The 26748-nt window shown below is 54.8% G+C and overlaps 2 protein-coding genes and 1 long non-coding RNA gene across 12 annotated transcripts; 1 reads left to right on the top strand and 2 right to left on the bottom strand.

Moving 5' to 3' along the window:
- Positions 1 to 100: 100 nt before the first annotated feature.
- Ehmt2 (euchromatic histone lysine methyltransferase 2) lies at positions 101 to 17891 on the bottom strand. Of its 10 annotated transcripts, none has more exons than XM_052163203.1 (28): positions 17805 to 17891; positions 17092 to 17158; positions 16775 to 16981; positions 16421 to 16677; positions 13137 to 13218; positions 12963 to 13000; positions 12683 to 12838; positions 9449 to 9592; positions 9251 to 9365; positions 9001 to 9102; positions 8654 to 8802; positions 8418 to 8561; positions 8099 to 8334; positions 7834 to 8016; positions 7650 to 7759; positions 7254 to 7360; positions 7050 to 7172; positions 6842 to 6943; positions 6430 to 6534; positions 6149 to 6303; positions 5899 to 6066; positions 3187 to 3331; positions 2991 to 3068; positions 2562 to 2677; positions 2376 to 2462; positions 1489 to 1567; positions 1146 to 1321; positions 101 to 509 (listed from the first exon to the last, which is right to left on the bottom strand). In XM_052163203.1, exons 1-28 carry the CDS (start codon positions 17844 to 17846, stop codon positions 329 to 331), a joined length of 3654 nt encoding a protein of 1217 aa, XP_052019163.1. In that variant the 5' UTR covers positions 17847 to 17891; the 3' UTR covers positions 101 to 328. The 10 variants fall into 10 exon arrangements, 9 of the variants coding, with proteins under 9 accessions (XP_052019163.1, XP_052019164.1, XP_052019165.1 ...); XM_052163204.1 differs by having other exon boundaries at positions 7650 to 7732; XM_052163205.1 differs by lacking the exon at positions 9001 to 9102 and having other exon boundaries at positions 7650 to 7732.
- Positions 17892 to 18923: 1032 nt separating this feature from the next.
- On the bottom strand, positions 18924 to 21862 carry Zbtb12 (zinc finger and BTB domain containing 12). Its single transcript, XM_052164563.1, has 2 exons — positions 21509 to 21862; positions 18924 to 21059 (listed from the first exon to the last, which is right to left on the bottom strand). Exon 2 carries the CDS (start codon positions 21037 to 21039, stop codon positions 19660 to 19662), a length of 1380 nt encoding a protein of 459 aa, XP_052020523.1. The 5' UTR covers positions 21040 to 21059; positions 21509 to 21862; the 3' UTR covers positions 18924 to 19659.
- A 180-nt stretch (positions 21863 to 22042) lies between these two features.
- Positions 22043 to 22944, top strand: LOC127670197 (uncharacterized). Its single transcript, XR_007974481.1, has 2 exons — positions 22043 to 22204; positions 22571 to 22944. It is a non-coding gene; the product is annotated as an uncharacterized LOC127670197 (long non-coding RNA).
- The last annotated feature ends 3804 nt before the right edge of the window (positions 22945 to 26748 follow it).

The following is a 26748-nucleotide window of genomic DNA, read 5'->3' as shown; positions in this document are numbered from 1 at the left end:
GTCCCATGGCTCCTCTCCCACCAGGGAGCAGCCCACAGCTTGCTTCCTACCCACCTGTCCCCTCAGCCCCGCAGTCCTCATCCCAAAACAGTCACAGGAGTTTATTACCAAACCCAACATTTATTGAGAACACAGAAAATCAATTGGCAGAGGCCCAACTTCAATCAGCAAACTGAGGCCAGGCTCAGTGGTAGGCCAGCCCTGAAGTCACTCACTCCCAGTGAGAAACCAGCTCTGGGAGAGGGGCTGTACACCTTCCGGGCCTTACTGGGGTCTCTGATGGAGGAATGTCTGAAGGGCAGTGCCCCGGCCTGGATTTTAAGAGTCCTCAGGTGTTGATAGCGGGCAGAGAGCTGAGGTCAGGGAGCAGCTCCGGGTGGGGGTCCAGCCGGGCCAGGCGGCTCTGCTCCAGGGCGATGGCCTCTGCTGAATGCTTGCACTTCTCAGAGCCGCACTGGCAGGTGAAATATTTGCTCTTGATGTCCCAGAATCGGTCACCGTAGTCAAATCTGGCAGAGGAAACACAGGAGCTCTTGGCCCATGGATCCAGACACTCAAAACCCATCTCAAAGAACCACAGGGGCCTCTCTCTAGGAGGGACCACCTCCCTCCACACGACCACTCCTCCAGATGGACTTCAAGTCCTCGTTGGGTCTTCGACTCACACTCCCAGAGAACTATCATAAATGCAGGCTTCCGGCCTCCCAGCCTGTGACCACAATCTCCGGAGGCTCTGTGGGAGGTGGGATATAACCCAGGGCCTAGCACACTTCCAAAGTACTCAACCACCCTGCCACCCCCCCAGCCCTACCGACTTTCTTGTTTCTTGTTTGTTTTTAAGATAGGGTCTCTCACTGTAGGCCAGGCTGTCCTAGAACTCTCTAGATGGGCCAGGCTGTCCTGGAACTCTCTAGATGGCCCAGGCTGTCCTGGAATCCGTGGTTATTTTTGCCTCAAGCTCTCTCACATGCCGGAGTGAAAGGCGTGTGATACCAGGCTGGCTGGACTTCTCTAGACATAGGGTCTCACCCTGTAGCCCAGACTCTGTGATCCTCCTGCCTCAGGTATACCACCACCTTACACACTTTTAACAAGCTCTCCACAGGATCCCCAAGGCTGTCAGTCCCCTCAGGCTGGCTCCTCACCCCAGCTCCTCCCCGGTCCGGATGTCCCTGGAGCTGAAGAAGGCAATGCGTGGGAACCGCAGGTCTTGGTGCAGCATGAAGACCCGGACAGGGATGATGTTGGGGTCACACAGGTGGTTAATGAAGCGGCTGATGTTGCCATAGTAACGGGCATCAATGCAGTAAACCTCACCATCCTGAGGGAGGGGGACACAGTGTTCTTAATACCCACCTCTACCCACTTGCCTGGCTAGTTTTCCTGCAGTGACACCCAGTCTCTCCACCCAGGATTCCACTCCCAGATGTCCCCGGTGGCTGCAGAAAGCAGCCTTTGGTAGTAGAGGACATCGGTGCTGCTTCCCACCTTGTTGTCTAAATCGAAGAGGTAAGAATCATCCTCTCTCACATCAGCCTCGGCGTCAGAGATCAGCTCCCCCACGTACCTATTGGACACAAACTTCAGTTCTGTGTGTGAGCAGGGCTCCCAGCCCCTCCTCCCGTCTCAGTTCTCAGAGCCCAGGATGCAGGACATGGCCGGTCACTAGGGGTCCCCTGTGCAGCTGGAACAGCAGGTGGACAGGCAGGAGAGGCCCTGTCTGGGTGGGGCTTGGGGGGAAAGAGCCTGCAAGACCCTCACAGGCATGGTGGGAGATGATGGAGGAGGGCGTGAGCATGTGTTCTGGGGGTTAGCATCCCCAGTGGCTGGCTGGAAAGTTGCCAGGCTTAGACACGGGGACATGTGTGCACCAGAACTGTCACACAGGTGGTGGGGCCTGCACAGCCACATCAGCCGTGAGGATGCCCCATGTGGCTGGCAGAGGAACTGCCTGCAGTGAGTGGGTGTCTGAGAAGGGAACAGAGGAAGAAACAAGGCGGACCGCGGAGCAGGTGAAGGGCTCTGCTCTAAAGGCCACAGAGAACCTAGGTGAGTCTGCCGGCAGAGGGGAGGAGGGGCACAGGAAGAAGCTACTCTCCACTTTACAGGTAAGGCGAGTAAGGCTCCGAGAGGTGAAGTGGCCGAGGACACACAACAGAGCACAGCTCAAACCTAGGTCTGCTGGCCACAGGATGCACATCTAGGCAGTGTGAAAGGAATGGGGGCCATGATGTCTGGAAATACACTTGGCGGGTGGATAAAGACGTGCACGGTGACACGGAGCTCTGGGGTTCACAGAGTGGGGCTCTGTCCTCAGCTCAGGAGGCAGGAGGTCGGAGTGGGGCCTCACGTGCCACACCTCAGCGTGCACTTACTCGCAGATGAAAGTGCCCTGGGGGATGGTCTGCAAGGCACGGACCCCCCAGCCCATCTTGGCAGTCCGGTAGAGCTGCAGCCGCACCCTAGAGGTGGACAGGAAGTCATATTGAGTGTGGGACACCTGGGGGGGGCCCGGGGAGGGGAGGCGGAGGCGAGGCAGGGTGCCGGGGCGCGCGCCTCACTTGATGCCGCTCTGCACCACGCGGTTCTTGCAGCTTCTCCAGCAGGAGCATGCCTGGTTACACTCAAAGATCAGGGGGGGCTCGATCTTGTTAAACTCCTGGAGCAGCCGCCCGTCCTGGGGTGCGAGGGAGGGGACAGTGGTTTCTCTGTGGGGCCCATTTCAGCTGCCCAGGACCCAGAGGACTCCACAGGAAACTCCACTCTGACCCCAGCCCAGAGCAGTAGTGCAAGGTGCAGAGTCTACAGGCTGAGGTCAGAGACCAGGCAGTGTGCAGGCGGGCATCAGAGTCCATTTGCATATACCCAAGCAGAGAGGCCCATCGTATTCCTGGCAGGGTACCAGGGTTTCCTGCTACACCCTGTGTCTCTTCCCCAACAGAGCAGGGTCCTGGCTCCTTGGCGGGAGTGGCCAGGTGAGGGACACGCACCTTGTCATACCAGCATCGGATGCTAAGCTGACCACACAGGCAATTGGAGCTGGAGCAGTCATCCACACACGTGCAGTGCTGGGCGGGGAGGAGTGGGTGTGAGTGAGTGAGTGAGGTGCGCCCCCTTGAGCCCCCCACCCTGGTGTGGAGGCACCCCCACATCAGGCTCCTTTCAGTCCAGTGGCCGGAGCCTCACCTGCAGGTGGGTGATGTTTCTGTCGATGTTCATGGTGGACGTCTCACAGTTCTCAGAGATGTACTTGTAGTCCTCGGGGCATGGCTCCGCGTCCACACCGTTGACACAGGGGATGGGCACATTCTCATAGCCTCGGGCTACATCCCTACACAAGGGGCAGATAAAGTTACAGTAGGGGCCAGAGCATTTCTGAGGGGAGGATTCCTTGGTGTAAGGGTGCTGGGGTGGTGGCACCTTTAGTCCCAGCACACGCAGTGAGACTTTCTTGAAAACAAACAAAACAAAAAACCAAAGTAAGACTCCAAGGAAAACAATCTCAGCTAAGAAAGTTATGTCCCACATAGTGAGTGGGTTTTCCTCGTGTCTCGGTGAGACTGCAGACTGAGCCAGCAGCACTGAGTATGTGAGGGCAATAAAGCTCTACCACCGAGCTAGGTTTCCAGCCCCACCCCTTTTTATTCCTTTGTGAGATGCAGCATCACATAGCCCCGGATGGCCCCAATTTGTGAGATATCTGAGAACGACTGGACTCTCCGCTCTCCCGCCCTGGCTCCTGAGTGCTAGGATTAGAGGCATATGTCACCACCCTGCTGGACTCTGGACTTACAAATTTAGTTGGAGACTGAGTCTTGCTACAATACCCCTGCTGGCCTTAATCGTGAAATTATGATCTTCCTGCCTCTGCCTCCTTAGATGACGTAAGGACATACACAGACCAAAGTACTCAGCTTGCACAGAACACACTTGTATTACAAACTTACATATCTGCTCATCTGAAAAAAAATCTTATCATTTTACATGTATGACTATTTTGCCTGCACGTATGTGCCTCACATGAGTGCTTGGTGCCCACAGAGGTCAGAAGGAGGCATGGGTCTTCTGGAACTGAAGCTATAGACGGCTGTGAGCCACCATGTGGCTGCTCTGCAATAGCATCAGTGCTTTGAAACCACTGAGCCATCTCTCCAGACTCCTTTTTCTCCTTGCTTTTTTGGGGGGCAGGGGAAGGGAGGCGGGAAGCAGTCTCATTCGGTGGCTCTGGCTATCCTGGAACTCCACTCCACCCCTATGCCTCCAGAGTGCTAATATAAAAGGTCACAGTCCTTTCTGGGCATAATGATGCACTCCTTTAATCCCAGCACTCAGGGGCAGAAGCATAAAGATCTCTTGAGAGTTTGAGGCCAGCCTGGTCTACAGAGTGTGAGTTCCAAGATAGCCAGGGCTACATAGAGACCATGTCTCAAACAAACAAAACAAAACAAACAAACAGCCAGGCGGTGGTGGCGGCCCACCTGTAATCCCAGCAGTTGGGAGGCAGAAGCAGGCAGATTTCTGAGTTCAAGGCCAGTCTGGTCTATGGAGTGAGTTCCAGGACAGCTAGGGCTACACAGAGAAACCTTGTCTCAAAAAAAAAAAAAAAAAAATCCAAAAAACAAAACAAACAAACAAACAAACAAACAAACAGCTTCCCCTCAAAGAAAGTCAACACTCCTGGTGCCCTCCCTCGCCCTCCATTCTTGAGACAGCATCTCCCCGTGCAGCCCTGGAACCCAGCAAGAAGCCCGCCTCTATCTCCAGAGTAGTGAGATTAAAGGTCTACACCACTACACCTGGCTTGGAAACCTTTGTGAGTGTGTGTGTGTGTGTGTGTGTGTGTGTGTGTGTGTGTGTGTGAGAGAGAGAGAGAGAGAGAGAGAGAGAGAATGTAGATGTATAAAGTTAGAGAGCAAGCTTCGGGAGGCAGCTGTGTGTGTGTGTGTGTGTGTGAGATATAATGTAGATGTAAAGTCAGAGGGCAATCTTTGGGAGGCAGCTCTCTCTTGGTGGGCTCATGGCTTGACCTCGGCACGCATGGTCAGCAGCAGGGCCGCCTCATACTGGCCTTGGGGTTGTATTTGTATTCGGTTTGGCCCGTTTGTTTTTCCTTTTCTAAGGTCTGAGTCTCCTTATGTTACAAATGCTGCTCTCCAACAGCAGGCTCAAGAGGTAGGCCTTCCTCCTCAGTCTTCAGAACAGGAGGGGTCACAGGTGACACCCAGCTCCTCTCTGAAATTCTTATCTGGGCGGCTCAAACTTGAAATCCTCCCGCCTCAGTTACCTCTAAGGCTTGGGAAACATGTCCTTTTCTTTCTCTTTTCCCTTTTTTTTTTTTTTTTTGGTTTTTTGAGTCAGGGTTTCTCTGTGTAGTCCTGGCTGTCCTGGAACTCACTCTGTAGACCAGGCTGGCCTCGAACTCAGAAATCCACCTGCCTCTGCCTCCCAAGTGCTGGGATTACAGGCGTGCGCCACCACTGCCCGGCTTTTTTTTTTTTTTTTTTTTTTTTTTTTAAAAGATAAGGTCTCACTATGTGGCCCTTGTTGGCTTGGAACTCACTACATAGATACAAACCTGGCTGGCCTTAAGTTCAAAAAATCAACTGTCTGCCTCCTGCGTGCAGACATCACAGGTGTGGGCCGCTGCACCCTGCCCTCAGCTGTTTTCAATTGTGAGTGTCATGCCGTGTGAGTGTGTCAGAGGACAACCTAGAGGACTGGGCTTGCTCCGTGTGGGTCCAGGGACTGAACCCGGTGTGTCAGGCCTGGCCATAGGCTCCCTTGACCGCTGAGGGTCGCCCTGAGAGTCCCTTATGTCCACCCCCCCCCAGTGGCAACATAATTATAGCAGTTCTCGGGTGTCCTGTGTGTGGGAGGGCGAGGCAGGGGCGCGCTCACCGGCAGATGATCTTCTCGGTGCGGACAGCCCGGTTCCCGACCCCGAGCCTCAGCTTGCGATTGAGCTGCAGTGCAAACCACACATCAGAGCGTTCTGGGGTCAGATCCCACGCTGTGTCCCCTTCTTTGTTCCGAAGCTCGGGGTTGGCCCCACGTGACAGGAACAACCTGATGAGGGAGACAAAGCCTGGTCAGACACTGACTGAACAGTGTGGAGTGTGGGCGCCGGGGTCGGGAAGCTGGGGCTTACAGGACACAGTCATGGTAGCTCTCCCTGGCAGCTATGTGCAGGGGCGTGTCCCCATGGTAGTTGACAGCATGGAGGTCGCACTGGGCATTCAGGAGGACTTCAGCGATGGCGGCACTACCCGTGAAGGAGGCCCAGTGCAGGCAGATGTTTTCTTCCTGTGCAGGTGAGGGGCAGAAGACTGGGTTGCAGATAACACCATCCTTGAACTGAGCCCCACCCTGCACAGGGGTCCCGCTGCTACCCGCCACAAGTCCTCTCAGCCCCTCTCGGTGTCCCCTCACATTGTCAGTGAGGGTGACATCGGCACCCCGGGTCAGCAGCATACGGATCACATCAATGTGCTTGTGCTCGGCTGCCCAGATGATGGGCGTCCAGCCCCCACTGTCCTGAGGGAGGAAGGAGGACGTGAATGAGGCCCAGACTTGCTGGCCAGAAAACAGGAGCTCAGGGGCACTTCTGGGACAGCCAGAGCCAGAGGACGGGCATTCCACAGATGCACGCTCCCCGCCCCGCCACGCTCACCCGGGACCTCACTGGACACGCTCAGAGATAAGAGGAGGGACTCGAGTTCCAGCAACCAAAACAGTGAGGGAACCAATGTGAGCAGGGGAGGTAGTGGGGGAGGAAGGAGCAGGGACCAAAGGACAGCCAGCCAAGGGACCCAGGCATGGGAAGGGCAGTCAGGCCGCTGACCTGGGCGTTGACGTCCACCTGCCCTGTGCTCAGGAGCAGGCTGACCATCTCCAAGTTCCCAATTTTGGCTGCATGATGTAGACAGGTGGAACCATCCTCTTCCTGAGGGAAACAGGGGCCGTGAGCCCTTTGGCTGGCGCCCGTGCCAGGGATCCATCCCATCTTCTCCCACAGCCCGGCCTCGCCTCCGTCCAGCTCCGCCCCGCACCTTGCTGTAGACACAGCCGCCTAACTGCACCATGTAGCGTGCCACCTCCAGGTGGTTGTTCACCACAGCCTCCATCAGGGGCGTGCGCTGTTGCTTATCTACGGCATTGATGTTGGCTCCGGCCTGTGAGGAACAGATGAAGGCTGGCACCAGGAGAGGATGCAGGGGGGGTGGGACGGCGAGGTGGGGAGGGTGGCGACCGACCTGCAGCAGCACGTGACAGATCTCTACAGACCCCTTCTGGGCGGCTGCGTGCAGGGGCGTGCGCTTGCTCTGCTGGTCGCTCTGAAAGTTGGGGTCGAGGTTGTCTACTGCAGGCAGAGAAGAGAGAAGAGGTAAGAGTCAGGGGCGGGACAGCCCTACGTCATGGCGCCGTCCAGGGTTCCCCACTAGGCAAGCTGTGCCAGCTGTGCCTGCCCCTCAGCACCGCCCTGCACTAGAGGAGCACTCAGCCTCCGTGCCACGCCGGGAAAGCTTGAGTTACGCACCAGAACAGCACCCATTGCCAGCGGTTATCATCACAGCCATCACCACGGGTGCGGTGGTGACCTTCCCTACTACAGGGGCCCTTAGCTCCCCGTGGCGGGGTAAGACACTCACGCAGCATAAGGATCACCTTCTGCAGCTCTCCCTGTTTCACCGACAGGTACAGCTGCCGAGGGTGGAAGCGCAGCTTCTTCCGCCTGTCCGGGGATGGGGGGGAAGGCAGGCTGCTCAGATTTAAGTACCACAGCGACACCTGCGTCCCCGGCCCAGTCGTACCCTGAAAACAGCACAGACTCACCTCTCTGACTCCTGGATGACCAAGGCTTTTTCCAGGGCTTCCCGGCCTGGCCCCGGGGGCAGACCCACAGCCGAGAGGCAGCCCCCATTAGGTAGAGTCAGCGAAGGCCCTGAGCTGTCGATGGTGTCGGCCAGGGGGTCACAGGGCGGGCGCCGCGGCTCTCCGTGCCCTCGCATTCGGGCGCTGTGGAAGAAGGTTCTGAGGTCTGGGGGCAAGGGGGGTAAGATGGATAATGGGGTGGGAGGGGTGGGGGAGGGGCCGATACCTGGGCTGCGAGGTATCGGCTCGCCCTGGGGCATCATGTGCCAGGGGTGGCGGAGCAGGAGCAGCTGTGCCAACTGGGGGCGTTCCCCCGTCGCCCCGAGGAATGGTCACCTCCTGGGCCTCTGAAGCATCCTCTCCACAGTGGGGACAGAAGACCATCCCATTGAGCTGGGACACGCAGGCCTTATGGAAGCGGTGAGCTACACGGAAGTCGGGGTGGCATTCCAGGAAGGTGCCCTGGGGATGGGAGATGCGGCAGTCAGCCCCTGAGCTCTCTCTCTTGCTGGTCAGGCCTCCCATTCACCCCAATGGTCACTCACCGCTGTGCAGAAGTAGCCGCAGCCCGGGCAGCAATGGTGCTTGACCATGCGGGCTCGATGGGCCTCACAGAGCACCATCAGCGCCACGCGGCTAGATGGCCGCATGGTCTCCCGCTTGAGGATGGCAGCATTGCAGCCCAGCAGCTAGGGGCGAAGGAAGGTGGGGTTGTGAGGGTGAGGCCAGCGCCCAGGCTAGCTCACCCCGGGCCTCCTGAGCCAGCAGCGCCCAGACCCACCTCTCCATCCACACTTTCCGTGGCCATGCACTTGTGTCCTGCTCTCTCGCTGATGCGGTCAATCTTGGGTGCCTCCATGCGGCAGCTGCAGAGGGGCAGCTCCTCAAATCCGCGCTCCGTCTCCAGCGAAGACGTGTCATTGGAGACCCCTTAGATAGGAAGAGACCGAGATGACGGAGGCCTTGCCCCTCACCCACAGGAAGGGTCCCCTCCTTCCCGCCCAGCCACCCCAGCACGTTCTAGAACCCCAAAGCCTGGCACATACACCCCAGCTCTGGTAGGGTTTCCCTCCACCCCCATGGGCACCCCCTGGTGGCTCCCTGTCCCGGCAGTTGGCAATTAATTACCAGCGTGGTTGGGGGAGAGGGTCCCCTCGCTGGGCAGCTCCAGGGACCCCAGAGGAACCTCCATGTACTCACTGGGCCCTGAGGAACCCACACCATTCACTCCTGACACAGAGACAGAGAGAGTGAGAGTGGGGGCTCGCGGGGCCGGGCACGTGCACACATGCGGTCTACACAGTGAACATGCACGAGCGAGTGTGTACTACTCTCTGGGGCCGGAGGAGGGGACCCGAGAGCAGAGGAGCCGGCTTACCTCTTGGCTCCTTGGCCCTCGGAGGCTCTCGCTTCCGCCGTTTCCTAGATGGTTTCACCCATGGGCTGTCTTTCCGCCATTTCTTCTTGGCCTTGCGCCGGCCACTAGAGCCGCTCTGTGGAAGAGGAGGACTCAGGAGCTCTGCTGCGGACTGAGGACAGGGCCCCACTCCTCCAGGGGGGCGCTCTCTCCTCTTACCCTGTCTGATTGATTGCCTGACTCCTCGTCCTCATCCTCTTCCTCCTCTTCTTCTTCCTCCTCTTCCTCCTCTTCTTCCTCCTCCTCCTCCTCTTCTTCCTCCTCCTCTTCACTCAACTGTTCAGCTAGAGCTTCGACTTCAGACTGAAAGGGAAAAATCAAGCTGGGAAACCAGCAAACTGCAGCTATCTCTGTGAATCCTGAGGCCCCGTTCATTACCACCCCTGCCGGGAAAGCTCCAGGGGGTGGATGCGGGTGGGAGGCGGGAAGGAGCCAGACAGTGACAGAGGCGCAGGGCTCTACACAACGGTGAGAAGGGCTGTTTAGGACACACAGACAAGACTACAGCAGCAAAACCACTCTACTAAGTGTTAATGAGGTGCTCTCTAACGAGGGGGGGGGTCAGGCCACCATCACCGGAACCACAGGCCCGTGGTCAAGCTTTCTTTTTGTTTGTTTGTTTGAGACAGGGCCTTACTGGGTAGTCCTGGCCACTATCTGTATGTTTGTTCTTTTTTTGTTTTTTTGTTTTTTTTGTTTTTACCGAGACAGCCTGGCCACTATCTGGAAGTCACGGAGATCCTACACCTCTGCCTCTGGAGTGTGTCGACATTTACCAGTAAAAGAAGTGACCAAACACCCTCCACAGCTTCCACTGACAGGCAATAGGAAGGAGGAACCTGTACCCACTTCCACATTTTCTTCCTCCCCCAAAAATCAAAAACAAAAAACGCAAGAAAGCACCAGGTGTGGGTGGCACATGCCTGTAGCCCAAACATGTAGGAGACAGAGGCCAGGAGCTCAGGAGCTCAGGAGCCAGGGCTGGCTGGACAGACGGCTTGGTAAGATGCTGCTGCTCTTGCAAAGGGCCTGGCTCAACTCCCACCACCCAAATGCTGGCTCACACTGTCTGTAACTGTGGTCCTGGAGTTAATGCTCTTCTGACATCCAAGGGCAAGAGGCATGTACACTGTGCAATACACACGTGGGGAAACACTCACTCACACACATTAAAACAACCCAGAAGGGGGCTGGAGAGATGGCTCAGTGGTTAAGAGCACCGACTGCTCTTCTAGAGGTCCTGAGTTCAATTCCCAGCAACCACATGGTGGCTCACAACCTTATCTGTAATGAGATCTGACGCCCTCTTCTGGTGTGTCTGAAGATAGCTACAGTGTACTTACATATGACAATAAATAAATCTTTAAAAAAAAAAAAAACAAAAAAAAACAACCCAGAAGCTCAGGGCCATCCCTGCCTATGTGGCAAGTTTGAGGCGAGCCTGGGTTACAGGACTGCACCCAGAAACAAAGAGCATGAGGTACTCGAAGGGAGTCTCACTTCTAGAACCATGAACACCGTAATCGGCTCACGGCTCACAGGCAGATGAGGAGGAAGAGGCAGGTGATGGAGACATTCAAGGCCAGCCTAGGGTACAAAGTGAAAGTGAGACTCAGTCTCAAGCCCCATTCCCCTTTAGAAAAAGCACACCTTTAATCCCAGCACTTGGGAGGCAGAGGCAGGTGGATCTCTGAGTTCCAGGACAGCCAGGGCTACACAGAGAGACCCTGTCTCAAAAAACAAAAACAAACAAACAAAAAAGAAAGTTCCACACTAAGGCTGTGTAGGAAGACCTTATCTCAAAATAAATAAATAAATAAAAAAGCCATGGGCTGGAGATGGCTCAGTGGTTAAGAGCACTGACTGCTCTTCTAAAGGTCCTGAGTTCAAATCCCAGCAACCACATAGTGGCTTACAACCATCTGTAATGAGATCTGATGCCCTCTTCTGGTGTGCCTGAAGACAGCTACAGTGTATTTACATATAATAAATAAAAAATAAATCTTAAAAAACAGGACTGAAACTTTATATTAAAAAAAAAAAAAAAGACAGACAGACTTGATTTTACTCGACTTAATCCCAGCATTCAGGAGGCAAAGGCAGGAAAAGGCAGAGGGATCTCTTTGAGTTTAAGGCTAGCCAGGGCTACATATTGGGACCCTGTCTCAAAACACAAAACTCACGGTACAGCCCGTGATCCCAGCCACTTGGAAGGCTAAGGCAAGCAGACAACAAGGAGTGTGTTACGGCCGGGCCACCCCAGGCCACTTGGTGAAGGATGAGGTCTCAGATTATTTAAGTAGCAGCCCAGTGCTTGCTCACCACAGGAGGCCTTGGGCTTCTAAAGCACAGGCCTGTGTGGAGCTGCAAAGAGAGGTCTCTTCCACACAAACACAACCCTGCAACCATTCTGCAGTGTGTGCGGTGGGAGTCGTGGGCTGGGGCTCACTGGTCCCTATTCTGTTCAGTGGAAAGTCTTCACAGCGAGTGTTAAATAAATGAAGGTGGACCGAGGGGTGGGGACATGGCTGAATGGGGAAAGCGCTCTGGCATAAGACCCAGCAGAGCTTGCCCAGCGACACACATCTGCCAACTGCACTTGGCCAGCCCCACAGTCAACATCAAACACTGAGGAAACATTCTGAAAACTAATACCCACAAACTGTAAGAGATCAAAACCCCCAGAGCCTACACCACAAGAGAACCAAGCTCCAGATGCTGTCCGCTAACCCCAGGATGAGTGCAGGCACACCTGCACACGCATACACGCAGACACACCTGCACTCACACACAGACATACCTGCACTCACACGCAGACACACCTACACTCACTCACACGCAGATACACCTGCACTCGCATACACACACACACCTGCACTCACATGCAGACACACCTACACTCACTCACACGCAGGAGCAGACACACCTGCACCCACATGCACAAAGACACACCTGCACTCACGTGCACGCAGACACACCTGCACACGTATACCTGTGTGTGCACACACACACCTACATCCACACACACACCTACACCCGCACACACACCTGCACAAGCACAGTGTGGCAGAATGTGGCTTTCATCCCAACACTAAAGAGGCAAAGGCGGGCAGCTTTCTTTCTAGGAATTCGTGGCCAGTTTGGTCTACTAGCAAGACCCCCTCAAAGTAGCCAAAGCAAACAATCCAAAGGGAGCCAACCAAGCCCTCACAAGGCAGGGAGGAGGCTGTCTTGGAAGGAGAGGGCCAGAGATGAGACAAGGGATATAGGAAACGGTTTCAGACAACACAGGGTGGCAAACTCTAGTGTTCGCATTAGGGAGAGGGAAAGAACAGACCGGAGAGGGAAAGAACAGACCGGATAGGGAAGCTGAAGAACAGCACACCAGCACACCTTGCTGTCAGAGTCCACCCGCTCATCCACAGAGTATGCGTCATAGTACAGGCTGAAGTCATCGCCCACCACCGTCTCCCACTCCTCCAGAGGCCTGGGCTCTCCCTTCTCCAGGATCACATCTCCCGAGCCCCCAGCAGAGCCCAAGTCCTCGGACTAGAAAAAGATTAAAGTCTGAGGCTCCTAGCTCCAGCCCACCAACCCCCCACCCCTCCCCACTGCAAACCGCCCCCACCCCCACCCCCACCCCACCCCGGACAGGTCTTCCTCTCCAGCTCACCAGGCTGCCAGAGTTCAGCTTCCTCCTTTTGGCCACATCTGGAAAGATAGGAAAGTGAGGACTGAGCTCTAACTTCTGGGACAGAGTACTCTGCCAAACCACCCGGAGTGTGCGCGCACACACACACACACACACACACACACCCCGGGGAGGGGAGGGGCAGAGGTGACTAACCTGAGGTCACCTTCCCCAGGTGCACGTCATCACTCATGCGGAAATGCTGGACTTCAGGGGGCCGCTTCTCAGGGATCGGAGGCTGGAGCAGGAAGCAACACATCTCAGTCAGAATGTCACTCACCTGGGCCAGGTGTGGTAGGCTAAACCTTCAGCCCAGCACTCTAGGCGGACCCGAGTCCCAGGCCCGCTGTGGCTACAGAGTGAGACCCAGTCTCAAACAGAACACCCAAGGACACAAGGGAAACCTGGACACATGACATGGAGCAAACTTGAGGACACCGTGCTAAGTGAAATAAGCGTGCTACCAAACTAGTTACCGGGTGGGGCCAGATGTTGTGGCTCAAAACTGCTACCCGAAGGGCTGGAGGTGGCTCAGGGGTTAAGAGCACTGACTGCTCTTCCAGATGTCCTGAGTTCGATCACCAGCAACCACGTGGTGGCTCACAACCACCTGTAATAGGATCTGACGCCCTCTTCTGGTGTGTCTGAAGACAGCGACAGGGTTCTCACAAATACATCTTAAAACTATTTTTAAAAAATGCTACCCCAAGCCATCATATCTGATCAGCAGTTAATGGTATCATCAGCCAAGCCTGGTGAACTAAATTCACTCCCTGAGACCCAAATGGTGAGAGAGAAAGGCTCTCAGAGTTCTGTTTTATATTACTGGTGTGTTTGGGTTTTTTTATTTTTATTATTTTATTTATTTATTTATATTTTGAGGCAAGGCATTACACATCTTGGGGTAGATCACAGGCAGTCCCAAACCTTACAGAGATCTTCCTGTTTTTGCCTCCCAAGTGCTGGGGTCAAAGGTAAACATCACCACTCCACAGATGGATATAGAAAGAAACATGAACAGAAATGCACAGGGTCTCGGATGTGCAGCCAAATTATGTATCGGCTGCTTATTTGTAAGTCCCCATGCGTTTGTGTGCTCCATGTGTGCAGGGGCCTCTGAAGGCAGAGGAGACATTAGATCCCTCGAGACCGAAGGTACAGGTGGCTGTGGGCAGCTATGTGATTCTGGGAGTTTTTTTTTTCCCCCTTAAGGATTTATTTTATGAGTACACTGTTGCTCTCTTCAGACACACCAGAAGACGGCACCAGACTCCACTACAGATGGTTGTGAGCTACCACGTGGTTGTCGGATTTGAACTCAGAACCTCTGGAAGAGCAGTCAGTGTTCTTAACCGCTGAGCCATCTCTCCAGAGTTCTGTACAGGACAACTTCTGAAAGTTGTGCCTATACAGGGCAGTCTTTACACTACGGATAAAGACATTTAAGTGTTCTTCACCACTAGCCATCTCTCCTGTCACGGAGCTAAAACATTTAAAAACTGTAGTGGAAAACCAAAAAACCAATTAAAAAGAGAAGAGTGGGTCAGCAACATGGCTCAGTAGGCAGGGGCGCTTGCTGTGCCAACCCGTAAACCTGATTCCTGGACGCCATGAACAGGTGGAAAAGACCACGCTCCACAGACACATCCTCTACTGCGGTGCCCCAGTCACACACACACACTTATTTAATACTTTTCTTTCAAGACAGGGTTCCCTTGTGTAGCTTTCTCTGCCCTGGAACTCACTGTGTAGACTAGGCTATCCAAGGAACTACATATATTAAAACTAGGCGGGCCTTGAACTCAGAGATCACCTGTCTCTGCCTCCCAAGAATAGGGATTAAAGGTGTGCGCCACCACAGCCCAGCAACGATAAAATTTTAAAAATTGTGCCTAAGCCGGGCGTGGTAGCGCACACCTGTAATCCCAGCACTTGGGAAGCAGAGGCAGGCGGATTTCTGAGTTTGAGGCCAGCCTGGTCTACAGAGTGAGTTCCAAGACAGCCAGGGCTACACAGAGAAACCCGGTCTCAAAAAACCATAAAGTTAAGTTGTGCCTAAACAGAATAGTCTTTAAACTCCTGATCCAGACATTAATCCTCTACAAAGCATCTACAAGGAAGCTACGTGTACGTCATATGCAAACATTGATTGCTTAGCTGACTCAGAACTTAAGAGATCCACCTGGCCTCCTACCTCTTGGCTGCTCATAATTTTTTATGAGGGGCCTGAGCAAGCACAGACCAGAGTACTTTGTCTTTGTACCAGAGAACAGTCACACTAGGATGAGGTGATCACTTTCCCAGAAACAGAAAACAAGAGCGGTCGAAGAGGAGGCTCTGTGGCTAAGAGCCTTTCCTGCTCTTGGGGAAGACCCAGGTTCAGTTCCCAGCACCGACATGCTGCAAACAACCCCTTCAAACTCTAGGTCCAGTGGATCCACCACCCTCTCACCCTGAAGGGCACCAGACACACAAGTTGTTACACAGACACACGCGCAGGTAAAACACCCACAAACATAAAATGAAAGAGTTATGAATAAGAAAGAGAAAAGAAAAAAAATTAAATGTAGAAACTGGGTGGGGTAGCTCAGGACTAAGGCCCTGGTTCCACAGCAAGTTCAGTCAGCCCGCATGACATGAGGCCATCTCAAAAAATAAAAAAATAAAATAAATAAAAGGCAGGTATGTGGTATACACCTGCAACCCCAGGATGTGGGAGACTGAGCAAGGGGGTTCTCCCAGTTACCGCCCACCATGGTCTCCATAGCCAGCCACTCAGGACTACACAGTGAGACCCTGTTACTGACTTACACACCCCCACACACACAATTTTAAAAAACTACCCCAAAACAAAACCCCTCAAAACAAACAAGACCCAGAGAAAGGCTACACAAGCCATACTTAAGGAGCACTTAAAAACTTTGTCATAATTTTGATTCCGGGGTTCTTGTCACCCCCATTCTGTCATTATGTGGCCTTCCCAGGGGAGGGTCCCCAGTAAAAACTTTATCCAGTAGGGATTAAAAACCAAAACAAAAAAAACCCCTAACCTCCCTAAGCTTGCTCAGAGAGGCAAAAGAGAAAAAACACACACCGGGCAGGTTCGGGTCATTTGTGTAAATGTAATTAGGACAATAACTATGTAATTAACTCTACATCTGTCAGTCTCCGCTCCTGACCACCCCTCCCCCAAGAACACAAACTCCAGGAAGCCGACAATTACTCTGCTCGCAGAAGCCCAGCCCAACAGCTGACACTTGGTATCCTATTGGTAAATTCGAAAAAAAAAAAATCTGAATACAAGAGGTCTAAGGCTAAATCCCGGAAGAAGGAAAAAAAAAAAAAAAACCAAGAAGCCAAACCACCAACAAACACAAAACAAAACATCCGACCCAGAGAGAGACTCCCCAAGTCTGTCTACCCCAAGTTCACACTCTCACCTGTCCGTTGCTAGGTTTGGACATGGTTTTCCGGGCTCGGTGTACTTTGGGCTGCCCCTCCTGGCTGGCAGTTGTTGCCGGAGGGGCTTCAGGCCCAGCAGTCGCAGATCCCTGGGCCCCAGGCATGCTCAACAGCCTCATGGCCAAGCTCTGGACTGAGGGGGGCGACTTTCCTGCCCCTGTCATTGACATTTTGGCCCGACTGGGACAGGCACCCCCCTTGCTGGGGGAAGAGGGGAATGACTTGGTGGCATGGCCTAGAAAAGAGGCAGGCAGACGGGGGGTGCAGGGTAAGCAGGCATGGCATGCAGAGGCCCCCGTACGCCCCCTCGCCCTCGCTCCCCGGCCTCTCACCCAGCAGGATTCGACCCCCATCTCCCTCCAGGCTCTCGGGTTCGTCCCCGAGGAGTGGTGTGGCCCCGACAGGGGTGTCAGCCCCCTCATCGCCGACGGTGACAGTGACAGAGGCCGGAGAGGAGGGGCCGGTAGGCTCCAAGGAGTCGGGGCTGGCCTTGGGAAGGGTCTCCTCGCTATGAGGGGTGTCCCCCAAAGAGCCATGAACTGTCGGGGAGGGGAGAAGAAAAAGTTCAGGGCTGAAGACTCCGAGATCCCGTGTTGGGGGTGGGGAGGGTGGAGGTCCGGCCGGCCTGGCCTGCTCCCGCCGCACTCACCTCTCTCGGCGGCTCCTCGGGGCTCCTTCTCCAGCAGCAGCGCCCCCATCTCAGCGGGGGCCTCCCCCTGGGAGGGGACACAAGGGACCGGAGGGCCCGTCAGCCCGGCAGGCAGCTGGGGGGCCCAAGACGCCTGGGCCCTGGGCAGCGAGAGCAGGCTTCGGGGCCTACCTCGTCCTCGGTGCGAGCCCCCCCGACCGCGGCCGCGGCCGCCCGTGGGGGCCGCACGCCCCCGCCCCCGGGCCCGCATCAGCCCCCTCCCTCTCGGCAGACCCCGCATCTCTGGGGCCGGGAGCAGAGGAGGGGGAGGGGGCGGGGCCTCCGCGCCCCGGCCCCGCCCCCTCCTCCCGGCTGCACGCGCCGCTCCCCCTTTGTCCCCCAGGCCGCGGGGACCCCGGCCACCAACCCCTGCAACGCCCGCTGCGCCCCAGCCCGGCGGACGGCCCCTCGCGCCCCTCGCGCGTGTTCCCGGGGTCGCGGCGCCCACCGCCCACGCAGGGGCAGCAGGCGGCGGCACGTGCGACTCTGCGCCCACTCCCCCCACCTCCCACCCCCTGGTCCCCTCATCCGCCCCCGGTGTTGGCCCCCTGGTTTGCTGCAAGTTCGGCTCGGGCCCCCCGGCCCCGTTGCACCCCCGGAGCATTGCACGAGCGCGCGCTTCCCCCGGGCGCGCGCGCGGGCATGCACCCGCCTCTCCCCCTCCCCTTCCGCACCTCGGCGGCCGCCGCCGCAGCAGCTCCCGCCGCCGCCGCCATCGCCGCTTGCGCGGGGGGCCGAGCCGGCGCGCGGCCGCCCCGGGTCACGTGGACAAGGAGGGAGGGCGAGAAGACGCCTTAAAGGAGCCGCTGCGGGCCTTTTGGCCATTTTTGCCCCCCAGAATGGCCCTGGAGGTCCAGAACTGGGGGCTGTAGGGGACAGGGCGTTCGTTCCTACCCTCGGCTCCGCAGAGAGCAAGGGTGAGGCCGGACTGGGCTGTGGCTTCCCTGTCCCCGCCCGGTTTTGGTAACACGTGTAGCCTGAGTCTCTGCAGCTGCCGCGTGTGTCTGTCCAGGTCTGAGCCGCCAGATAGAAGGCTGGGTCTTAGTTTTGGAGTCTAGTGCACAAGAAGGGGCAACAGAGACTCACGGAAGACACCTTTACTTCTGGGTCAGTGTGCTTGCACTAGAGATACCAACTGAATGCAGCGGAGGCCTCAAGGGCGACTACAACCTTATTGACAGTAACTATTTCTGCCCTAACACTTCTCCATCGGGGGTCCTGATCCAGCTGACAGCTTCCCCTATCGTGGGCACCATCCCCCTCCGGGCACTAAGTCCCGGCCAAAGTTTGAAAATGCCTGTATGGTTTTGCACACGCAATATTGGACAGACAGGTACTTATGTTACTGGGCCCGAGGCCAACTCGGCGTTTTATGGGAACTGTAGTCCTCTTTGGATTTAAAAACTTTTCAGAGCTTTCTGGGAATTGTAGTCTTCTAGGTAATCGAATGTAAGTTTAGCTGGTATTTCAACTTTCCTTAAAACTCGAACAAAAATATTCAACAAATGCCTGCTTGTCATCTCCGTATGTTCACTGGCCACCTGTGTTTGCGCTGCCACCAAACCCCACATGGTCTATGCCGGCACCAGGGCTGCCAATCACTTATGTGTGATAAGGTTTCTGCCTAGGTGTTTAGGGCGTGTTCCTAGTCTCTGCTTGAAGCTCCTTTCGGCACGGGACTGTAGTTGTTAACGCTGGGAGAATCTAAGGTGGGTGGTCACACACATGCAGTTGCCAGAATATAAAGAAAAATGTGATTTTTTTTGTTTTTTGTTTATTTTTGTGGAAAACAAAGAAAAACTAAAACCCCCAACTCCAGAAAAAAATCCTAAAAAATACGTTTTCTTAAAAAATACTGTATAAGTCTCTACTCCTCTCCCTCCCCCCAACAGCCCTCCTTGTGTCCTTGTTCCTAAGTGCCCTGCCCCCCCACCCCTCCGCTACTCACTGTTCTGGCTACTGTACCCTAACGTCTGTTACCTACCCAGGTTGCCCACCCTGTTCTCTTACCTGGCACCTGTCATTTTCTTTCATTCCCGGTGAGCCTTGTACCTAGTCTCCCATTTCCCCAGCATGCAAGAATCGCCTCCCTTTCTTTTCCTGGGACTCCATACATGTTTCACCCTCCACTCCCTTCCCTGCCACCTACTCTAACCAGGAGCACGTAAGCTGCATCCTGGCAATCCCCCTACAATTCCCACACCCACCCACCTCAAGAGATGCAAGGATCCTCCCCGGAGCCAGCTTTAGCCAGGAAAGAGCTGTTCTCCAAGTCCGTCTTTGCTTCCCCCTCCCCCCTTCCTCCGTATCGTTTTATGCACCTCTTCAAAAAAAAGAAATCTCTCTTTGGGACCCCCATTCCCTCAGCCTTGTCAACCCTGTCTCCGGCTCCATCTTTTTCTGCTGTTCTTTGAGGCATGGTCTCTCTCTCCAATCTTCCTCCCTCAAAATGTATGCCTGCCCCCAAACCCCGCCCCTTTCCCAATTCTGCCGGGCCCAGGAACCCGCCCGCCCCAGCCTCTCGGCCCTTCAGCGGATGAGGACATTGATCTCAGCCACACCGGCTTCCAGCACGTTCTCAGCTGTGGTTTTGCCATGCTGCTCCTTGAGGTGTCGCCTGATGGCAGGCTTGTGGGCAAAGCGCACGTCACAGTAGGAGCATCGGTAGGGCCGGGCTCCCGAGTGCAGGTTGAGGTGATCGTGCAGCGTGGACTTCTGAGTGAAGCACTTGCCGCAGATGCCACACGAGTGGGACTTGACGCCACGGTGGACGTTCATGTGGCGGTTGAGGTTGCTGCTGTGGTTGAACTGCTTGCCGCAGCGCGGGCACATGAAGATGAAGTGCTGTGCACGCATGTGGAAGACCAGCTTCTCTACACCCTGGAACACCTCCGGGCATTTGGTGCATTTGATGTTCTTTAAGGGGTTTCCACTCGAGAAGCCCCCGGGCAGAGGTCCCCGGCTGCCCCCTGCCCCCAGACTGCCCCCCGCCCCCCGGGCAGCCATGGCCACCGCCGCTGCTTCCACTAGGCCCGAGGTGGCCCCCACACTGGCTCGGCTTCCCGGGATCAACAACAGGCCTTCCCCTTCCGCGTCCTCTGACAGGCTGTAGCAGGCCTTCACCACACCTTGCGGTGGGGCAACAGTGTTGGGGGCCACGCTACTCTGGGCTAGCTCTCCCAGGTGGCTGCCCACAGAGGCCCCGATACCCAGACCCCCTGCTAGGCCTCCAGGGGGTTTGAGGCGGTGTGCCACTTCTAGGGCAGACTCCACCTTGACGATGCAAATGTCAGACACGTCCTCATCCTCGTCTTCATCCTCCTCTTCCGCCTTCAGCTCTAGGTCCTCATCCAACGGAAACTCCAGCTTCACCGGCCGCAGGAGCGGAGGGGGTAGAGGAGGTGGCGGCGGAGGTTTTGGAGCTGGCTTTGGGGTCCTGGCTGGAGGGAGGAGGGACTTAGTGGCACTGACGCTGCTCATGAGGCTAGCCTCGCTGACCCCATCTTCTTTAAGGCCTATTTTGGGCTCAATGAACTGGCTAAGGGCGTTCCGGCATTTCTCCACCACATGCTCCATTTGCAGGTAGGAGGCTGCAGTCAGGTAGTTCACGATGTCCCTGACTGCGAACTCCAGGGCGCCGGTGTAGCAAGAGAGAAGCAAGTCTGCCACAATACGCGCGCTGTGCATCAGCGAGACCTGCAGCTCAGAACTGGGGTTCAGCAAGAACTGGTCCCGGAGGAACGGTGAGCAGGCGGCCAGGATGACCTTGTGGCCACGGAATTTGAGGCTGTCGGCCACGATGGTCACATCACAGAACCGCTCCTCTGCACGGAGCTGGTTCATATTCCGCAACGTTGCAGCCTCATGGCCAGGCAGCTGGAAGCGCAGGACTTCCACCCCAGAGGCCATTGTGGTGGGAGTGGACTGCCCTGGGTGGGAAGGAAACGGGTCAGAGACAAAGGTCTCTGGCTGTGGGAGGCCAAGACTCCAGACCTCTCATCCCAACCTCCCTAGTCTGGGCCCGCCTCCCTCAGTTTCCCCAATTCCAAGGAGGCGCGGTCCCTCCGAGGAGGGAGGCGTGGTTCCCGGGGGCGGGGCAGCGGCGTCCACACCCCCCAGTCCCGCGGCCCGCGCGCCCATGGGAGAATGGATAAAGGGGTGGAAGGGGGGAAAACCTGAGGATTGCAACTCTGGGGTGGCTCCCGGTTGCAGGCTCTCCTGTCCCGCCTCGCTCTAGCCTGGGCCGCGCTGCTGTGAGTCCCCCTTTTCACGTCCTCCCACCGCCCGGACAGGTCGTGCACGCCCCCCTCCCACGCGCAGATCTCCGTGGCACGCCCCCCCACCCAGACTCACGACCCTGGGTGCACGCGCCTCTCACCTGGCCCGGTTCCGCGTGCTGATTTTTACCCCCTGGTCCCCCACCCCCCCGGGGCCAGCGACGCCCCCCACACTCGGGCAGGGCCGGGGCAGCGCGCAGGCGCGGGGGTGCACAGGGCGCGCGCGCGGGCCGGCTCCGCGTGGGCGGGAGGGGGAGGGGCGGGGGCAGCTCGTGCCGAGTGTTCCAAGGCCCCGCGCAGCGCGGCGTCCTCGCGGACTCGGGGTGGAGGAAGAGGGGAGGGAATTAAAGGAGCAGGATTCCCCCTCCCCGCCCCCCCTTTTCTCCCCTGGCACCCCCACGCGGTTAAAGGGCTGGACAGTCGTGCCTCCCCTTTGGCCAGGATTATTTGTCCGCCAGAGCGGAAATACGCTCCACCCCACCCCCCCATTTCACGCTCCCCCTCCTCTCCGCCTCTGGGGCCCGCGGCCCGTTTGCGCGTGCGTGCCAATGCCCGCGCGCTCGGCCCCGCCCCCGGCTCCTGGCGCCCCCCTCCCGCGCCCCAGCGCGTCCCCGCTAGCCCCGCCTGCCCGGCGCCCCCCAGCGCGCGCGCTCCCCAGGAGCTGCGCAATCTGCGCGGCCACCTGCTCTCCTCTCCAGCAAGGCGTCGCTCCCTCCCTGCTGTGCGGAGTCCGGCCACCTCCGAGAGCCTCGGACCTGCTGGTGGCCTACCGATCTTTGGATCACTGCTGCCCTCAGGTGCATACTCCGCCGAATATGTGCACAGTTCCACCGGCCACATTTCCAGACTTTTCAAAGTCTTCTGAAGCCACTGTCCACTGTAGTCATCTTGATCTAAAGGAGAACTTCACTTTCCACAAAGCCTGATGAACCAGCGCTCCCAGCTTGCCGGCTTCGAGCACACAGTTACTTAAATCACACTCATCCTTCCTTCTGTTTTATCCACTCTGACTTCTTGCCGCGGCCAAGAACTCCACTCATACTGTGGAAGATTGGTGCATTTCGCCTCCACTGCATAGTGAACCCTGGGACTAATCCTGCAAATCGGTACTAATGTGCCATCTATAATTTTCCCTGCACCCACCCCTTCCTTCTGTCCCACAGCATCTTATCCAGAGAAATGCTTCCGGGCTCTAGACATCCACTCTACTCTGCGGCTGGCTTTCTTTGCCACTCCTGAGCTGCCTTCTCCACAACTTCAATGTGAGTACCTGTCTTGAAGGCTAGCCAGCCCACCAGCGCTTCTGTGCACCCCAAGCACCCACACTGGATTTAAAGAATAAGTCCTCAGGGAGAGGCTGCTGTTGCCTGCAGGTTTGTTTGTTTATTACACCCTCCAGGAAGCTTCTCAACCCTCAAGATACTAAGCTGTTTGCTACCTAACGTGTTCAATATCTGGTTTTCCCCCAAAGACTGTAACTTCTTGAATACAGGAAATAAGTTATTGGCTGTGTTTTGCAAATAAACATCAATTAATGGCTGGGTGTTGAAGTCGTTGCTTTCAGCAGGACCAGCATCCCATACATGGTTCATTCCTGACTGAAGGGAATACTCGCGACCAAGAGATGCTGCTCCTGGAGAGGCTCAGAGAGCCTCGAGGAGGCCGCGCCTTAGCCATGGTCTCACTTTTCCTCTTAGAAGTCTCTGACTCATACCCTCACCCAGCTCACTTTGTGGTCATGTCATGTGGATTTTAGGGGGAACATAGGCCATTGTGTCTGGTACACCCTGTTTAAATCCATATCCACTGCCTACTGCACTAGAGAGTCCTCAGGCAAGTCAGTTCTCTGAATCGAGATGTCTTTATCTTTGGACTCAAGGTTCTGAATGCTCACCAGGCTGATAGAGAGCCTCATATCTGATGAACAGACACACACTGGATCTGTGGTAACACTGGCTTTGTTTGTTTTTGCTTTTATGAGAAATAAACTATGGCAGTTTCTTCTTCTTCCTCTTCCTCTTCCTCCTCCTCCTCCTCCTCCTCCTCCTCCTCCTCCTCCTCCTCCTCCTCCTTCTTTCTTTGTTTTTCGAGACAGGGTTTCTCTGTATAGCCCTGGCTTTCCTGGAACTCACTCTGTAGACCAGGCTGGCTTCGAACTCAGAAATCCGCCTGCCTCTGCCTCCTAAGTGCTGGGATTATAGGCGTGCGCCACCAAGCCTGGTGCCTTCTTTCTTTCTTTCCTTTTTTTTTCTTTAAGACAGTTTCTCTGAGTAGCCCTGGCCACACTGAAACTCATTTTGTAGACCAGTCTAGCCTTGAACTCAGAAATCTGCCTGCCTCTGCCTCTGCCTCCCAAGGGCTGGGATTAAAGGCGCGTCCCACCACCACTATAACAATTTCAAAAGAATTTTCCTTTAACTATTCTGTTTTCTTATCTCATTTTTTCCTTTTTCTCCTTACCAAACTTTGCAAAAGAATTTCCCATGGGGCTAAAGAAGAAGCACTTCTTTTTGCAGAGGACCTCAGTACAATTCCCAGAATCCACCCAGTGGCCCACAACCACTCCTAACTGCAGTTCCAGAGGATGTGATGCCCTCTTCTGACATCTGTAAGCACCAGGCACACAGATCGTAAACACACACACACACAGCAAAACACTCGCACACATAAAATAAATCCTTAAGAAATTAAAAAGTGTTGGGCAGTGGTGGCACACACCTTTAATTCCAGCACTTGGGAGGCAGAGGCAGGCAGATTTTTGAGTTTGAGGCCAGCCTGATCTACAGGACATCCAGGGCTACACAGAGAAACCCTGTCTCAAGATAAAAAGAAAAAAATTAAAAAGGAAGAGTTGAGCATATTTCACAAAGAAATAGGAAAAACTGTCACGTTAAAAGGAATGAGTTTGGCCAGGTGACTGCAGTGGTGTATGCCTTTATCCCAGCACTTGGGAGGCAGAGGCAGGCGGATATCTGAGTTCCAGGATAGCCTGGTCTACAGAGTGAGTTCCAGGACAGCCAGGGCTACACAGAGAAACCCTGTCTCAAAAACAACAACAACAAAGACCAGAGGGAGTTCTAGGAGAGCCAGGGCTGCACAGAGAAACCCTGTCTTAAAATCTCATCAAAAGAGGGGGGTGGGGTGGAGTTGGTGCTAGGAGGGGTGGCCCAGGCTTTTAATCCCAGCACTCAGGAGGCAGAGGCAGGTGGATGTGTCTCTTTGAGTTTGAGGTCAACCAGGGCTAAATAGAGACCCTATCTCAAAACTAACTAGTCTGGGGACTAGATCTGGGTCATAGTGAGAAGGACTCCTGCTCCCTCTTGGAGCACCCTTGTGGGGAGTCTCATTATAACTTCAGCTCCAGGGGATCCAATGCCTCCCTTCTGGCCTCTGCAGGTACCCACACTCACAGGTACATCACCTCTCCCCCTCCAACAAACATATATGTAATTTAAAATAGTTTTTTTTAATCTCTGTACTTAATTTATTTATTTGAGACAGGTTTTCTCCATGTAGTCCCGGTTGTCCTGGAACAAACTATATAGACCAGGCTCAAAGATTCTGTTTGCAGAAAGCTCTTGGATTAAAGGTATGAGCCCCACTGCCAGTTAAAACAGATTTTTTCCTCCCAGTAAATGACATATCAGGGTTCACAGTGTGATCAAATATCCTGCCTCCACTTCTCTGTCTGCTCTGGGGTCACCCTCTGCTCATAGGAGCTACATGGCCCAGCTCCCCGCCCCCACCCCGCCCCGACCAGCCCCTTCTTCCTTTTTTTCTTTTAAGATTTATTTTACTTATTATATGTAAGTACACTGTAGCTGTCTTCAGACACTCCAGAAGAGGGCATCAGATCTCATTACAGATGGCTGTGAGCCACCATGTGGTTGCTGGGATTTGAACTCAGGACCTTTGGAAGAGAGTTGACACTCTTAACCGCTGAGCCATCTCTCCAGCCTCTAAGGGCACTTCTAATTCTTTCGTTGGTAGTGGGTTTTTCTGAGACAGGGTCTCTCTATGTAGCTCTGTCTGTCTTGGAACTCTCTTCAGAGACCAGGCTGGCCTTGAACTCAGAGATGTACCTGCCTCTGCCTCCTGGGTGCTGGGATTAAAGGCGTGCGGCACTGAGCCCGGCTGTGCTCGCTTGCAGAGGTTGCAGGTTCTGTTCCCAGCACTCACGTGGCAGCTTACAGCTGTCTTTAACTCGAGTTCCAGGGGAATCTGGCATTTTCTGCTGGCCTCCATGGGCACCGGACACACATGTATGCACATACCTACACATAGGCAAGACACTCGTACACATAGCATAAAAATGATAAAAAGTCCTTTTAAATCTGTTTGTAAAGTAGAAGTTTAACATTTCAAAAATCACTAAACAAGGTTCATAGGGCTAATGGTAAAGGCACTTTCTCTCCAGCCTGAGCTCAACCCTGGGGTCCACATGGGGGAAGGAGAGGACAGATGTCTGCAGTTCTCCAGTCTCCACGGTGCGTCATGGGGAGTGCTCCCCATAAAAAATCCCCAAGATGCCAGGCAGTGGTAGCACACACCTTTAATCCCAGCACTAGAGAGACAGAGGCAGGGGGATTTCTGAGTTCAAGGCCAGCCTGGTCAACTGAGTGAGTTCCAGGACAGCCAGGGCTACACAGAGAAACCCTGTCTCAAAAAACAAAAAACAAACAAACAAAAAAATTTAAATAAAAAATAAAATAAAAATACATAAAGATAAGGAAATGTAACAAAAAGAAGATGATATCAAAGTCTTGCTCAGCAGGAGGGAAATGAAATCATTTCTAGCCAACCACACACAGCTAGTGAAGTCATGGATCTTGGAGGAGAATCTACAACCACCACTTTACAAAGTTGCCTGTAACTATATCCTAAAGATTGTCTTTGGGACTGGTGAGATGGCTCAGCCAGTAAGAACAGTGACTACTCTTCCAAAGGTCCCGAGTTCAAATCCCAGCAACCACATGGTGTCTCACAGCCATCTGTAATGAGATCTGACTTCCTCTTGAGTGTCTGAAGACAGCTACAGTGTACTTACATATAATAAATGAATAAATCTTTTAAAAAATATTGTCTTTATACCCACAGAGGAGGGTAGTTCTCTTGGCAGCAGACATACAATTACAGAAAGTCACAACCCATCAACATGTGGACTAGTGGAGCCCACTCCCAATGGACACAACGACAATAGGACTCCTGCACCTAAGGCCCAGGGATCACTGGGCAGAGGGATGGAAAGACTACGAAAGTCTGTGAATCAGTGAGCTTGCTATGAGGCTGCGTTTTCTAGGAATATCGGAAACTGTCCATTAAAGTCTCACCAACATGACCG

This window comes from Apodemus sylvaticus, chromosome 19, assembly GCF_947179515.1.
Source record: "Apodemus sylvaticus chromosome 19, mApoSyl1.1, whole genome shotgun sequence".
Taxonomy (NCBI): Eukaryota; Metazoa; Chordata; class Mammalia; order Rodentia; family Muridae; genus Apodemus; species Apodemus sylvaticus.
This window is presented reverse-complemented; position numbering and strand designations above follow the sequence as displayed.

What these genes read in the sequence shown, in the direction of transcription:
- Ehmt2 (XM_052163198.1), bottom strand. Translation starts at nt 17,734, where the DNA reads ATGCTCCGGGGGTGCAACGGGGCCGGGGGGCCCGAGCCGAACTTGCAG. An exon ending in CCAAACCTAGCAACGGACAG is followed by an intron (nt 13,219 to 16,420) that starts GTGAGAGTGTGA and finishes TTCCTGCTCCAG; the next exon opens with CCTCCGATCCCTGAGAAGCG. An exon ending in ACCGAGAAGATCATCTGCCG is followed by an intron (nt 3,332 to 5,898) that starts GTGAGCGCGCCC and finishes CCCCTTGTGTAG; the next exon opens with GGATGTAGCCCGAGGCTATG.
- Zbtb12 (XM_052164563.1), bottom strand. Translation starts at nt 21,039, where the DNA reads ATGGCCTCTGGGGTGGAAGTCCTGCGCTTCCAGCTGCCTGGCCATGAG.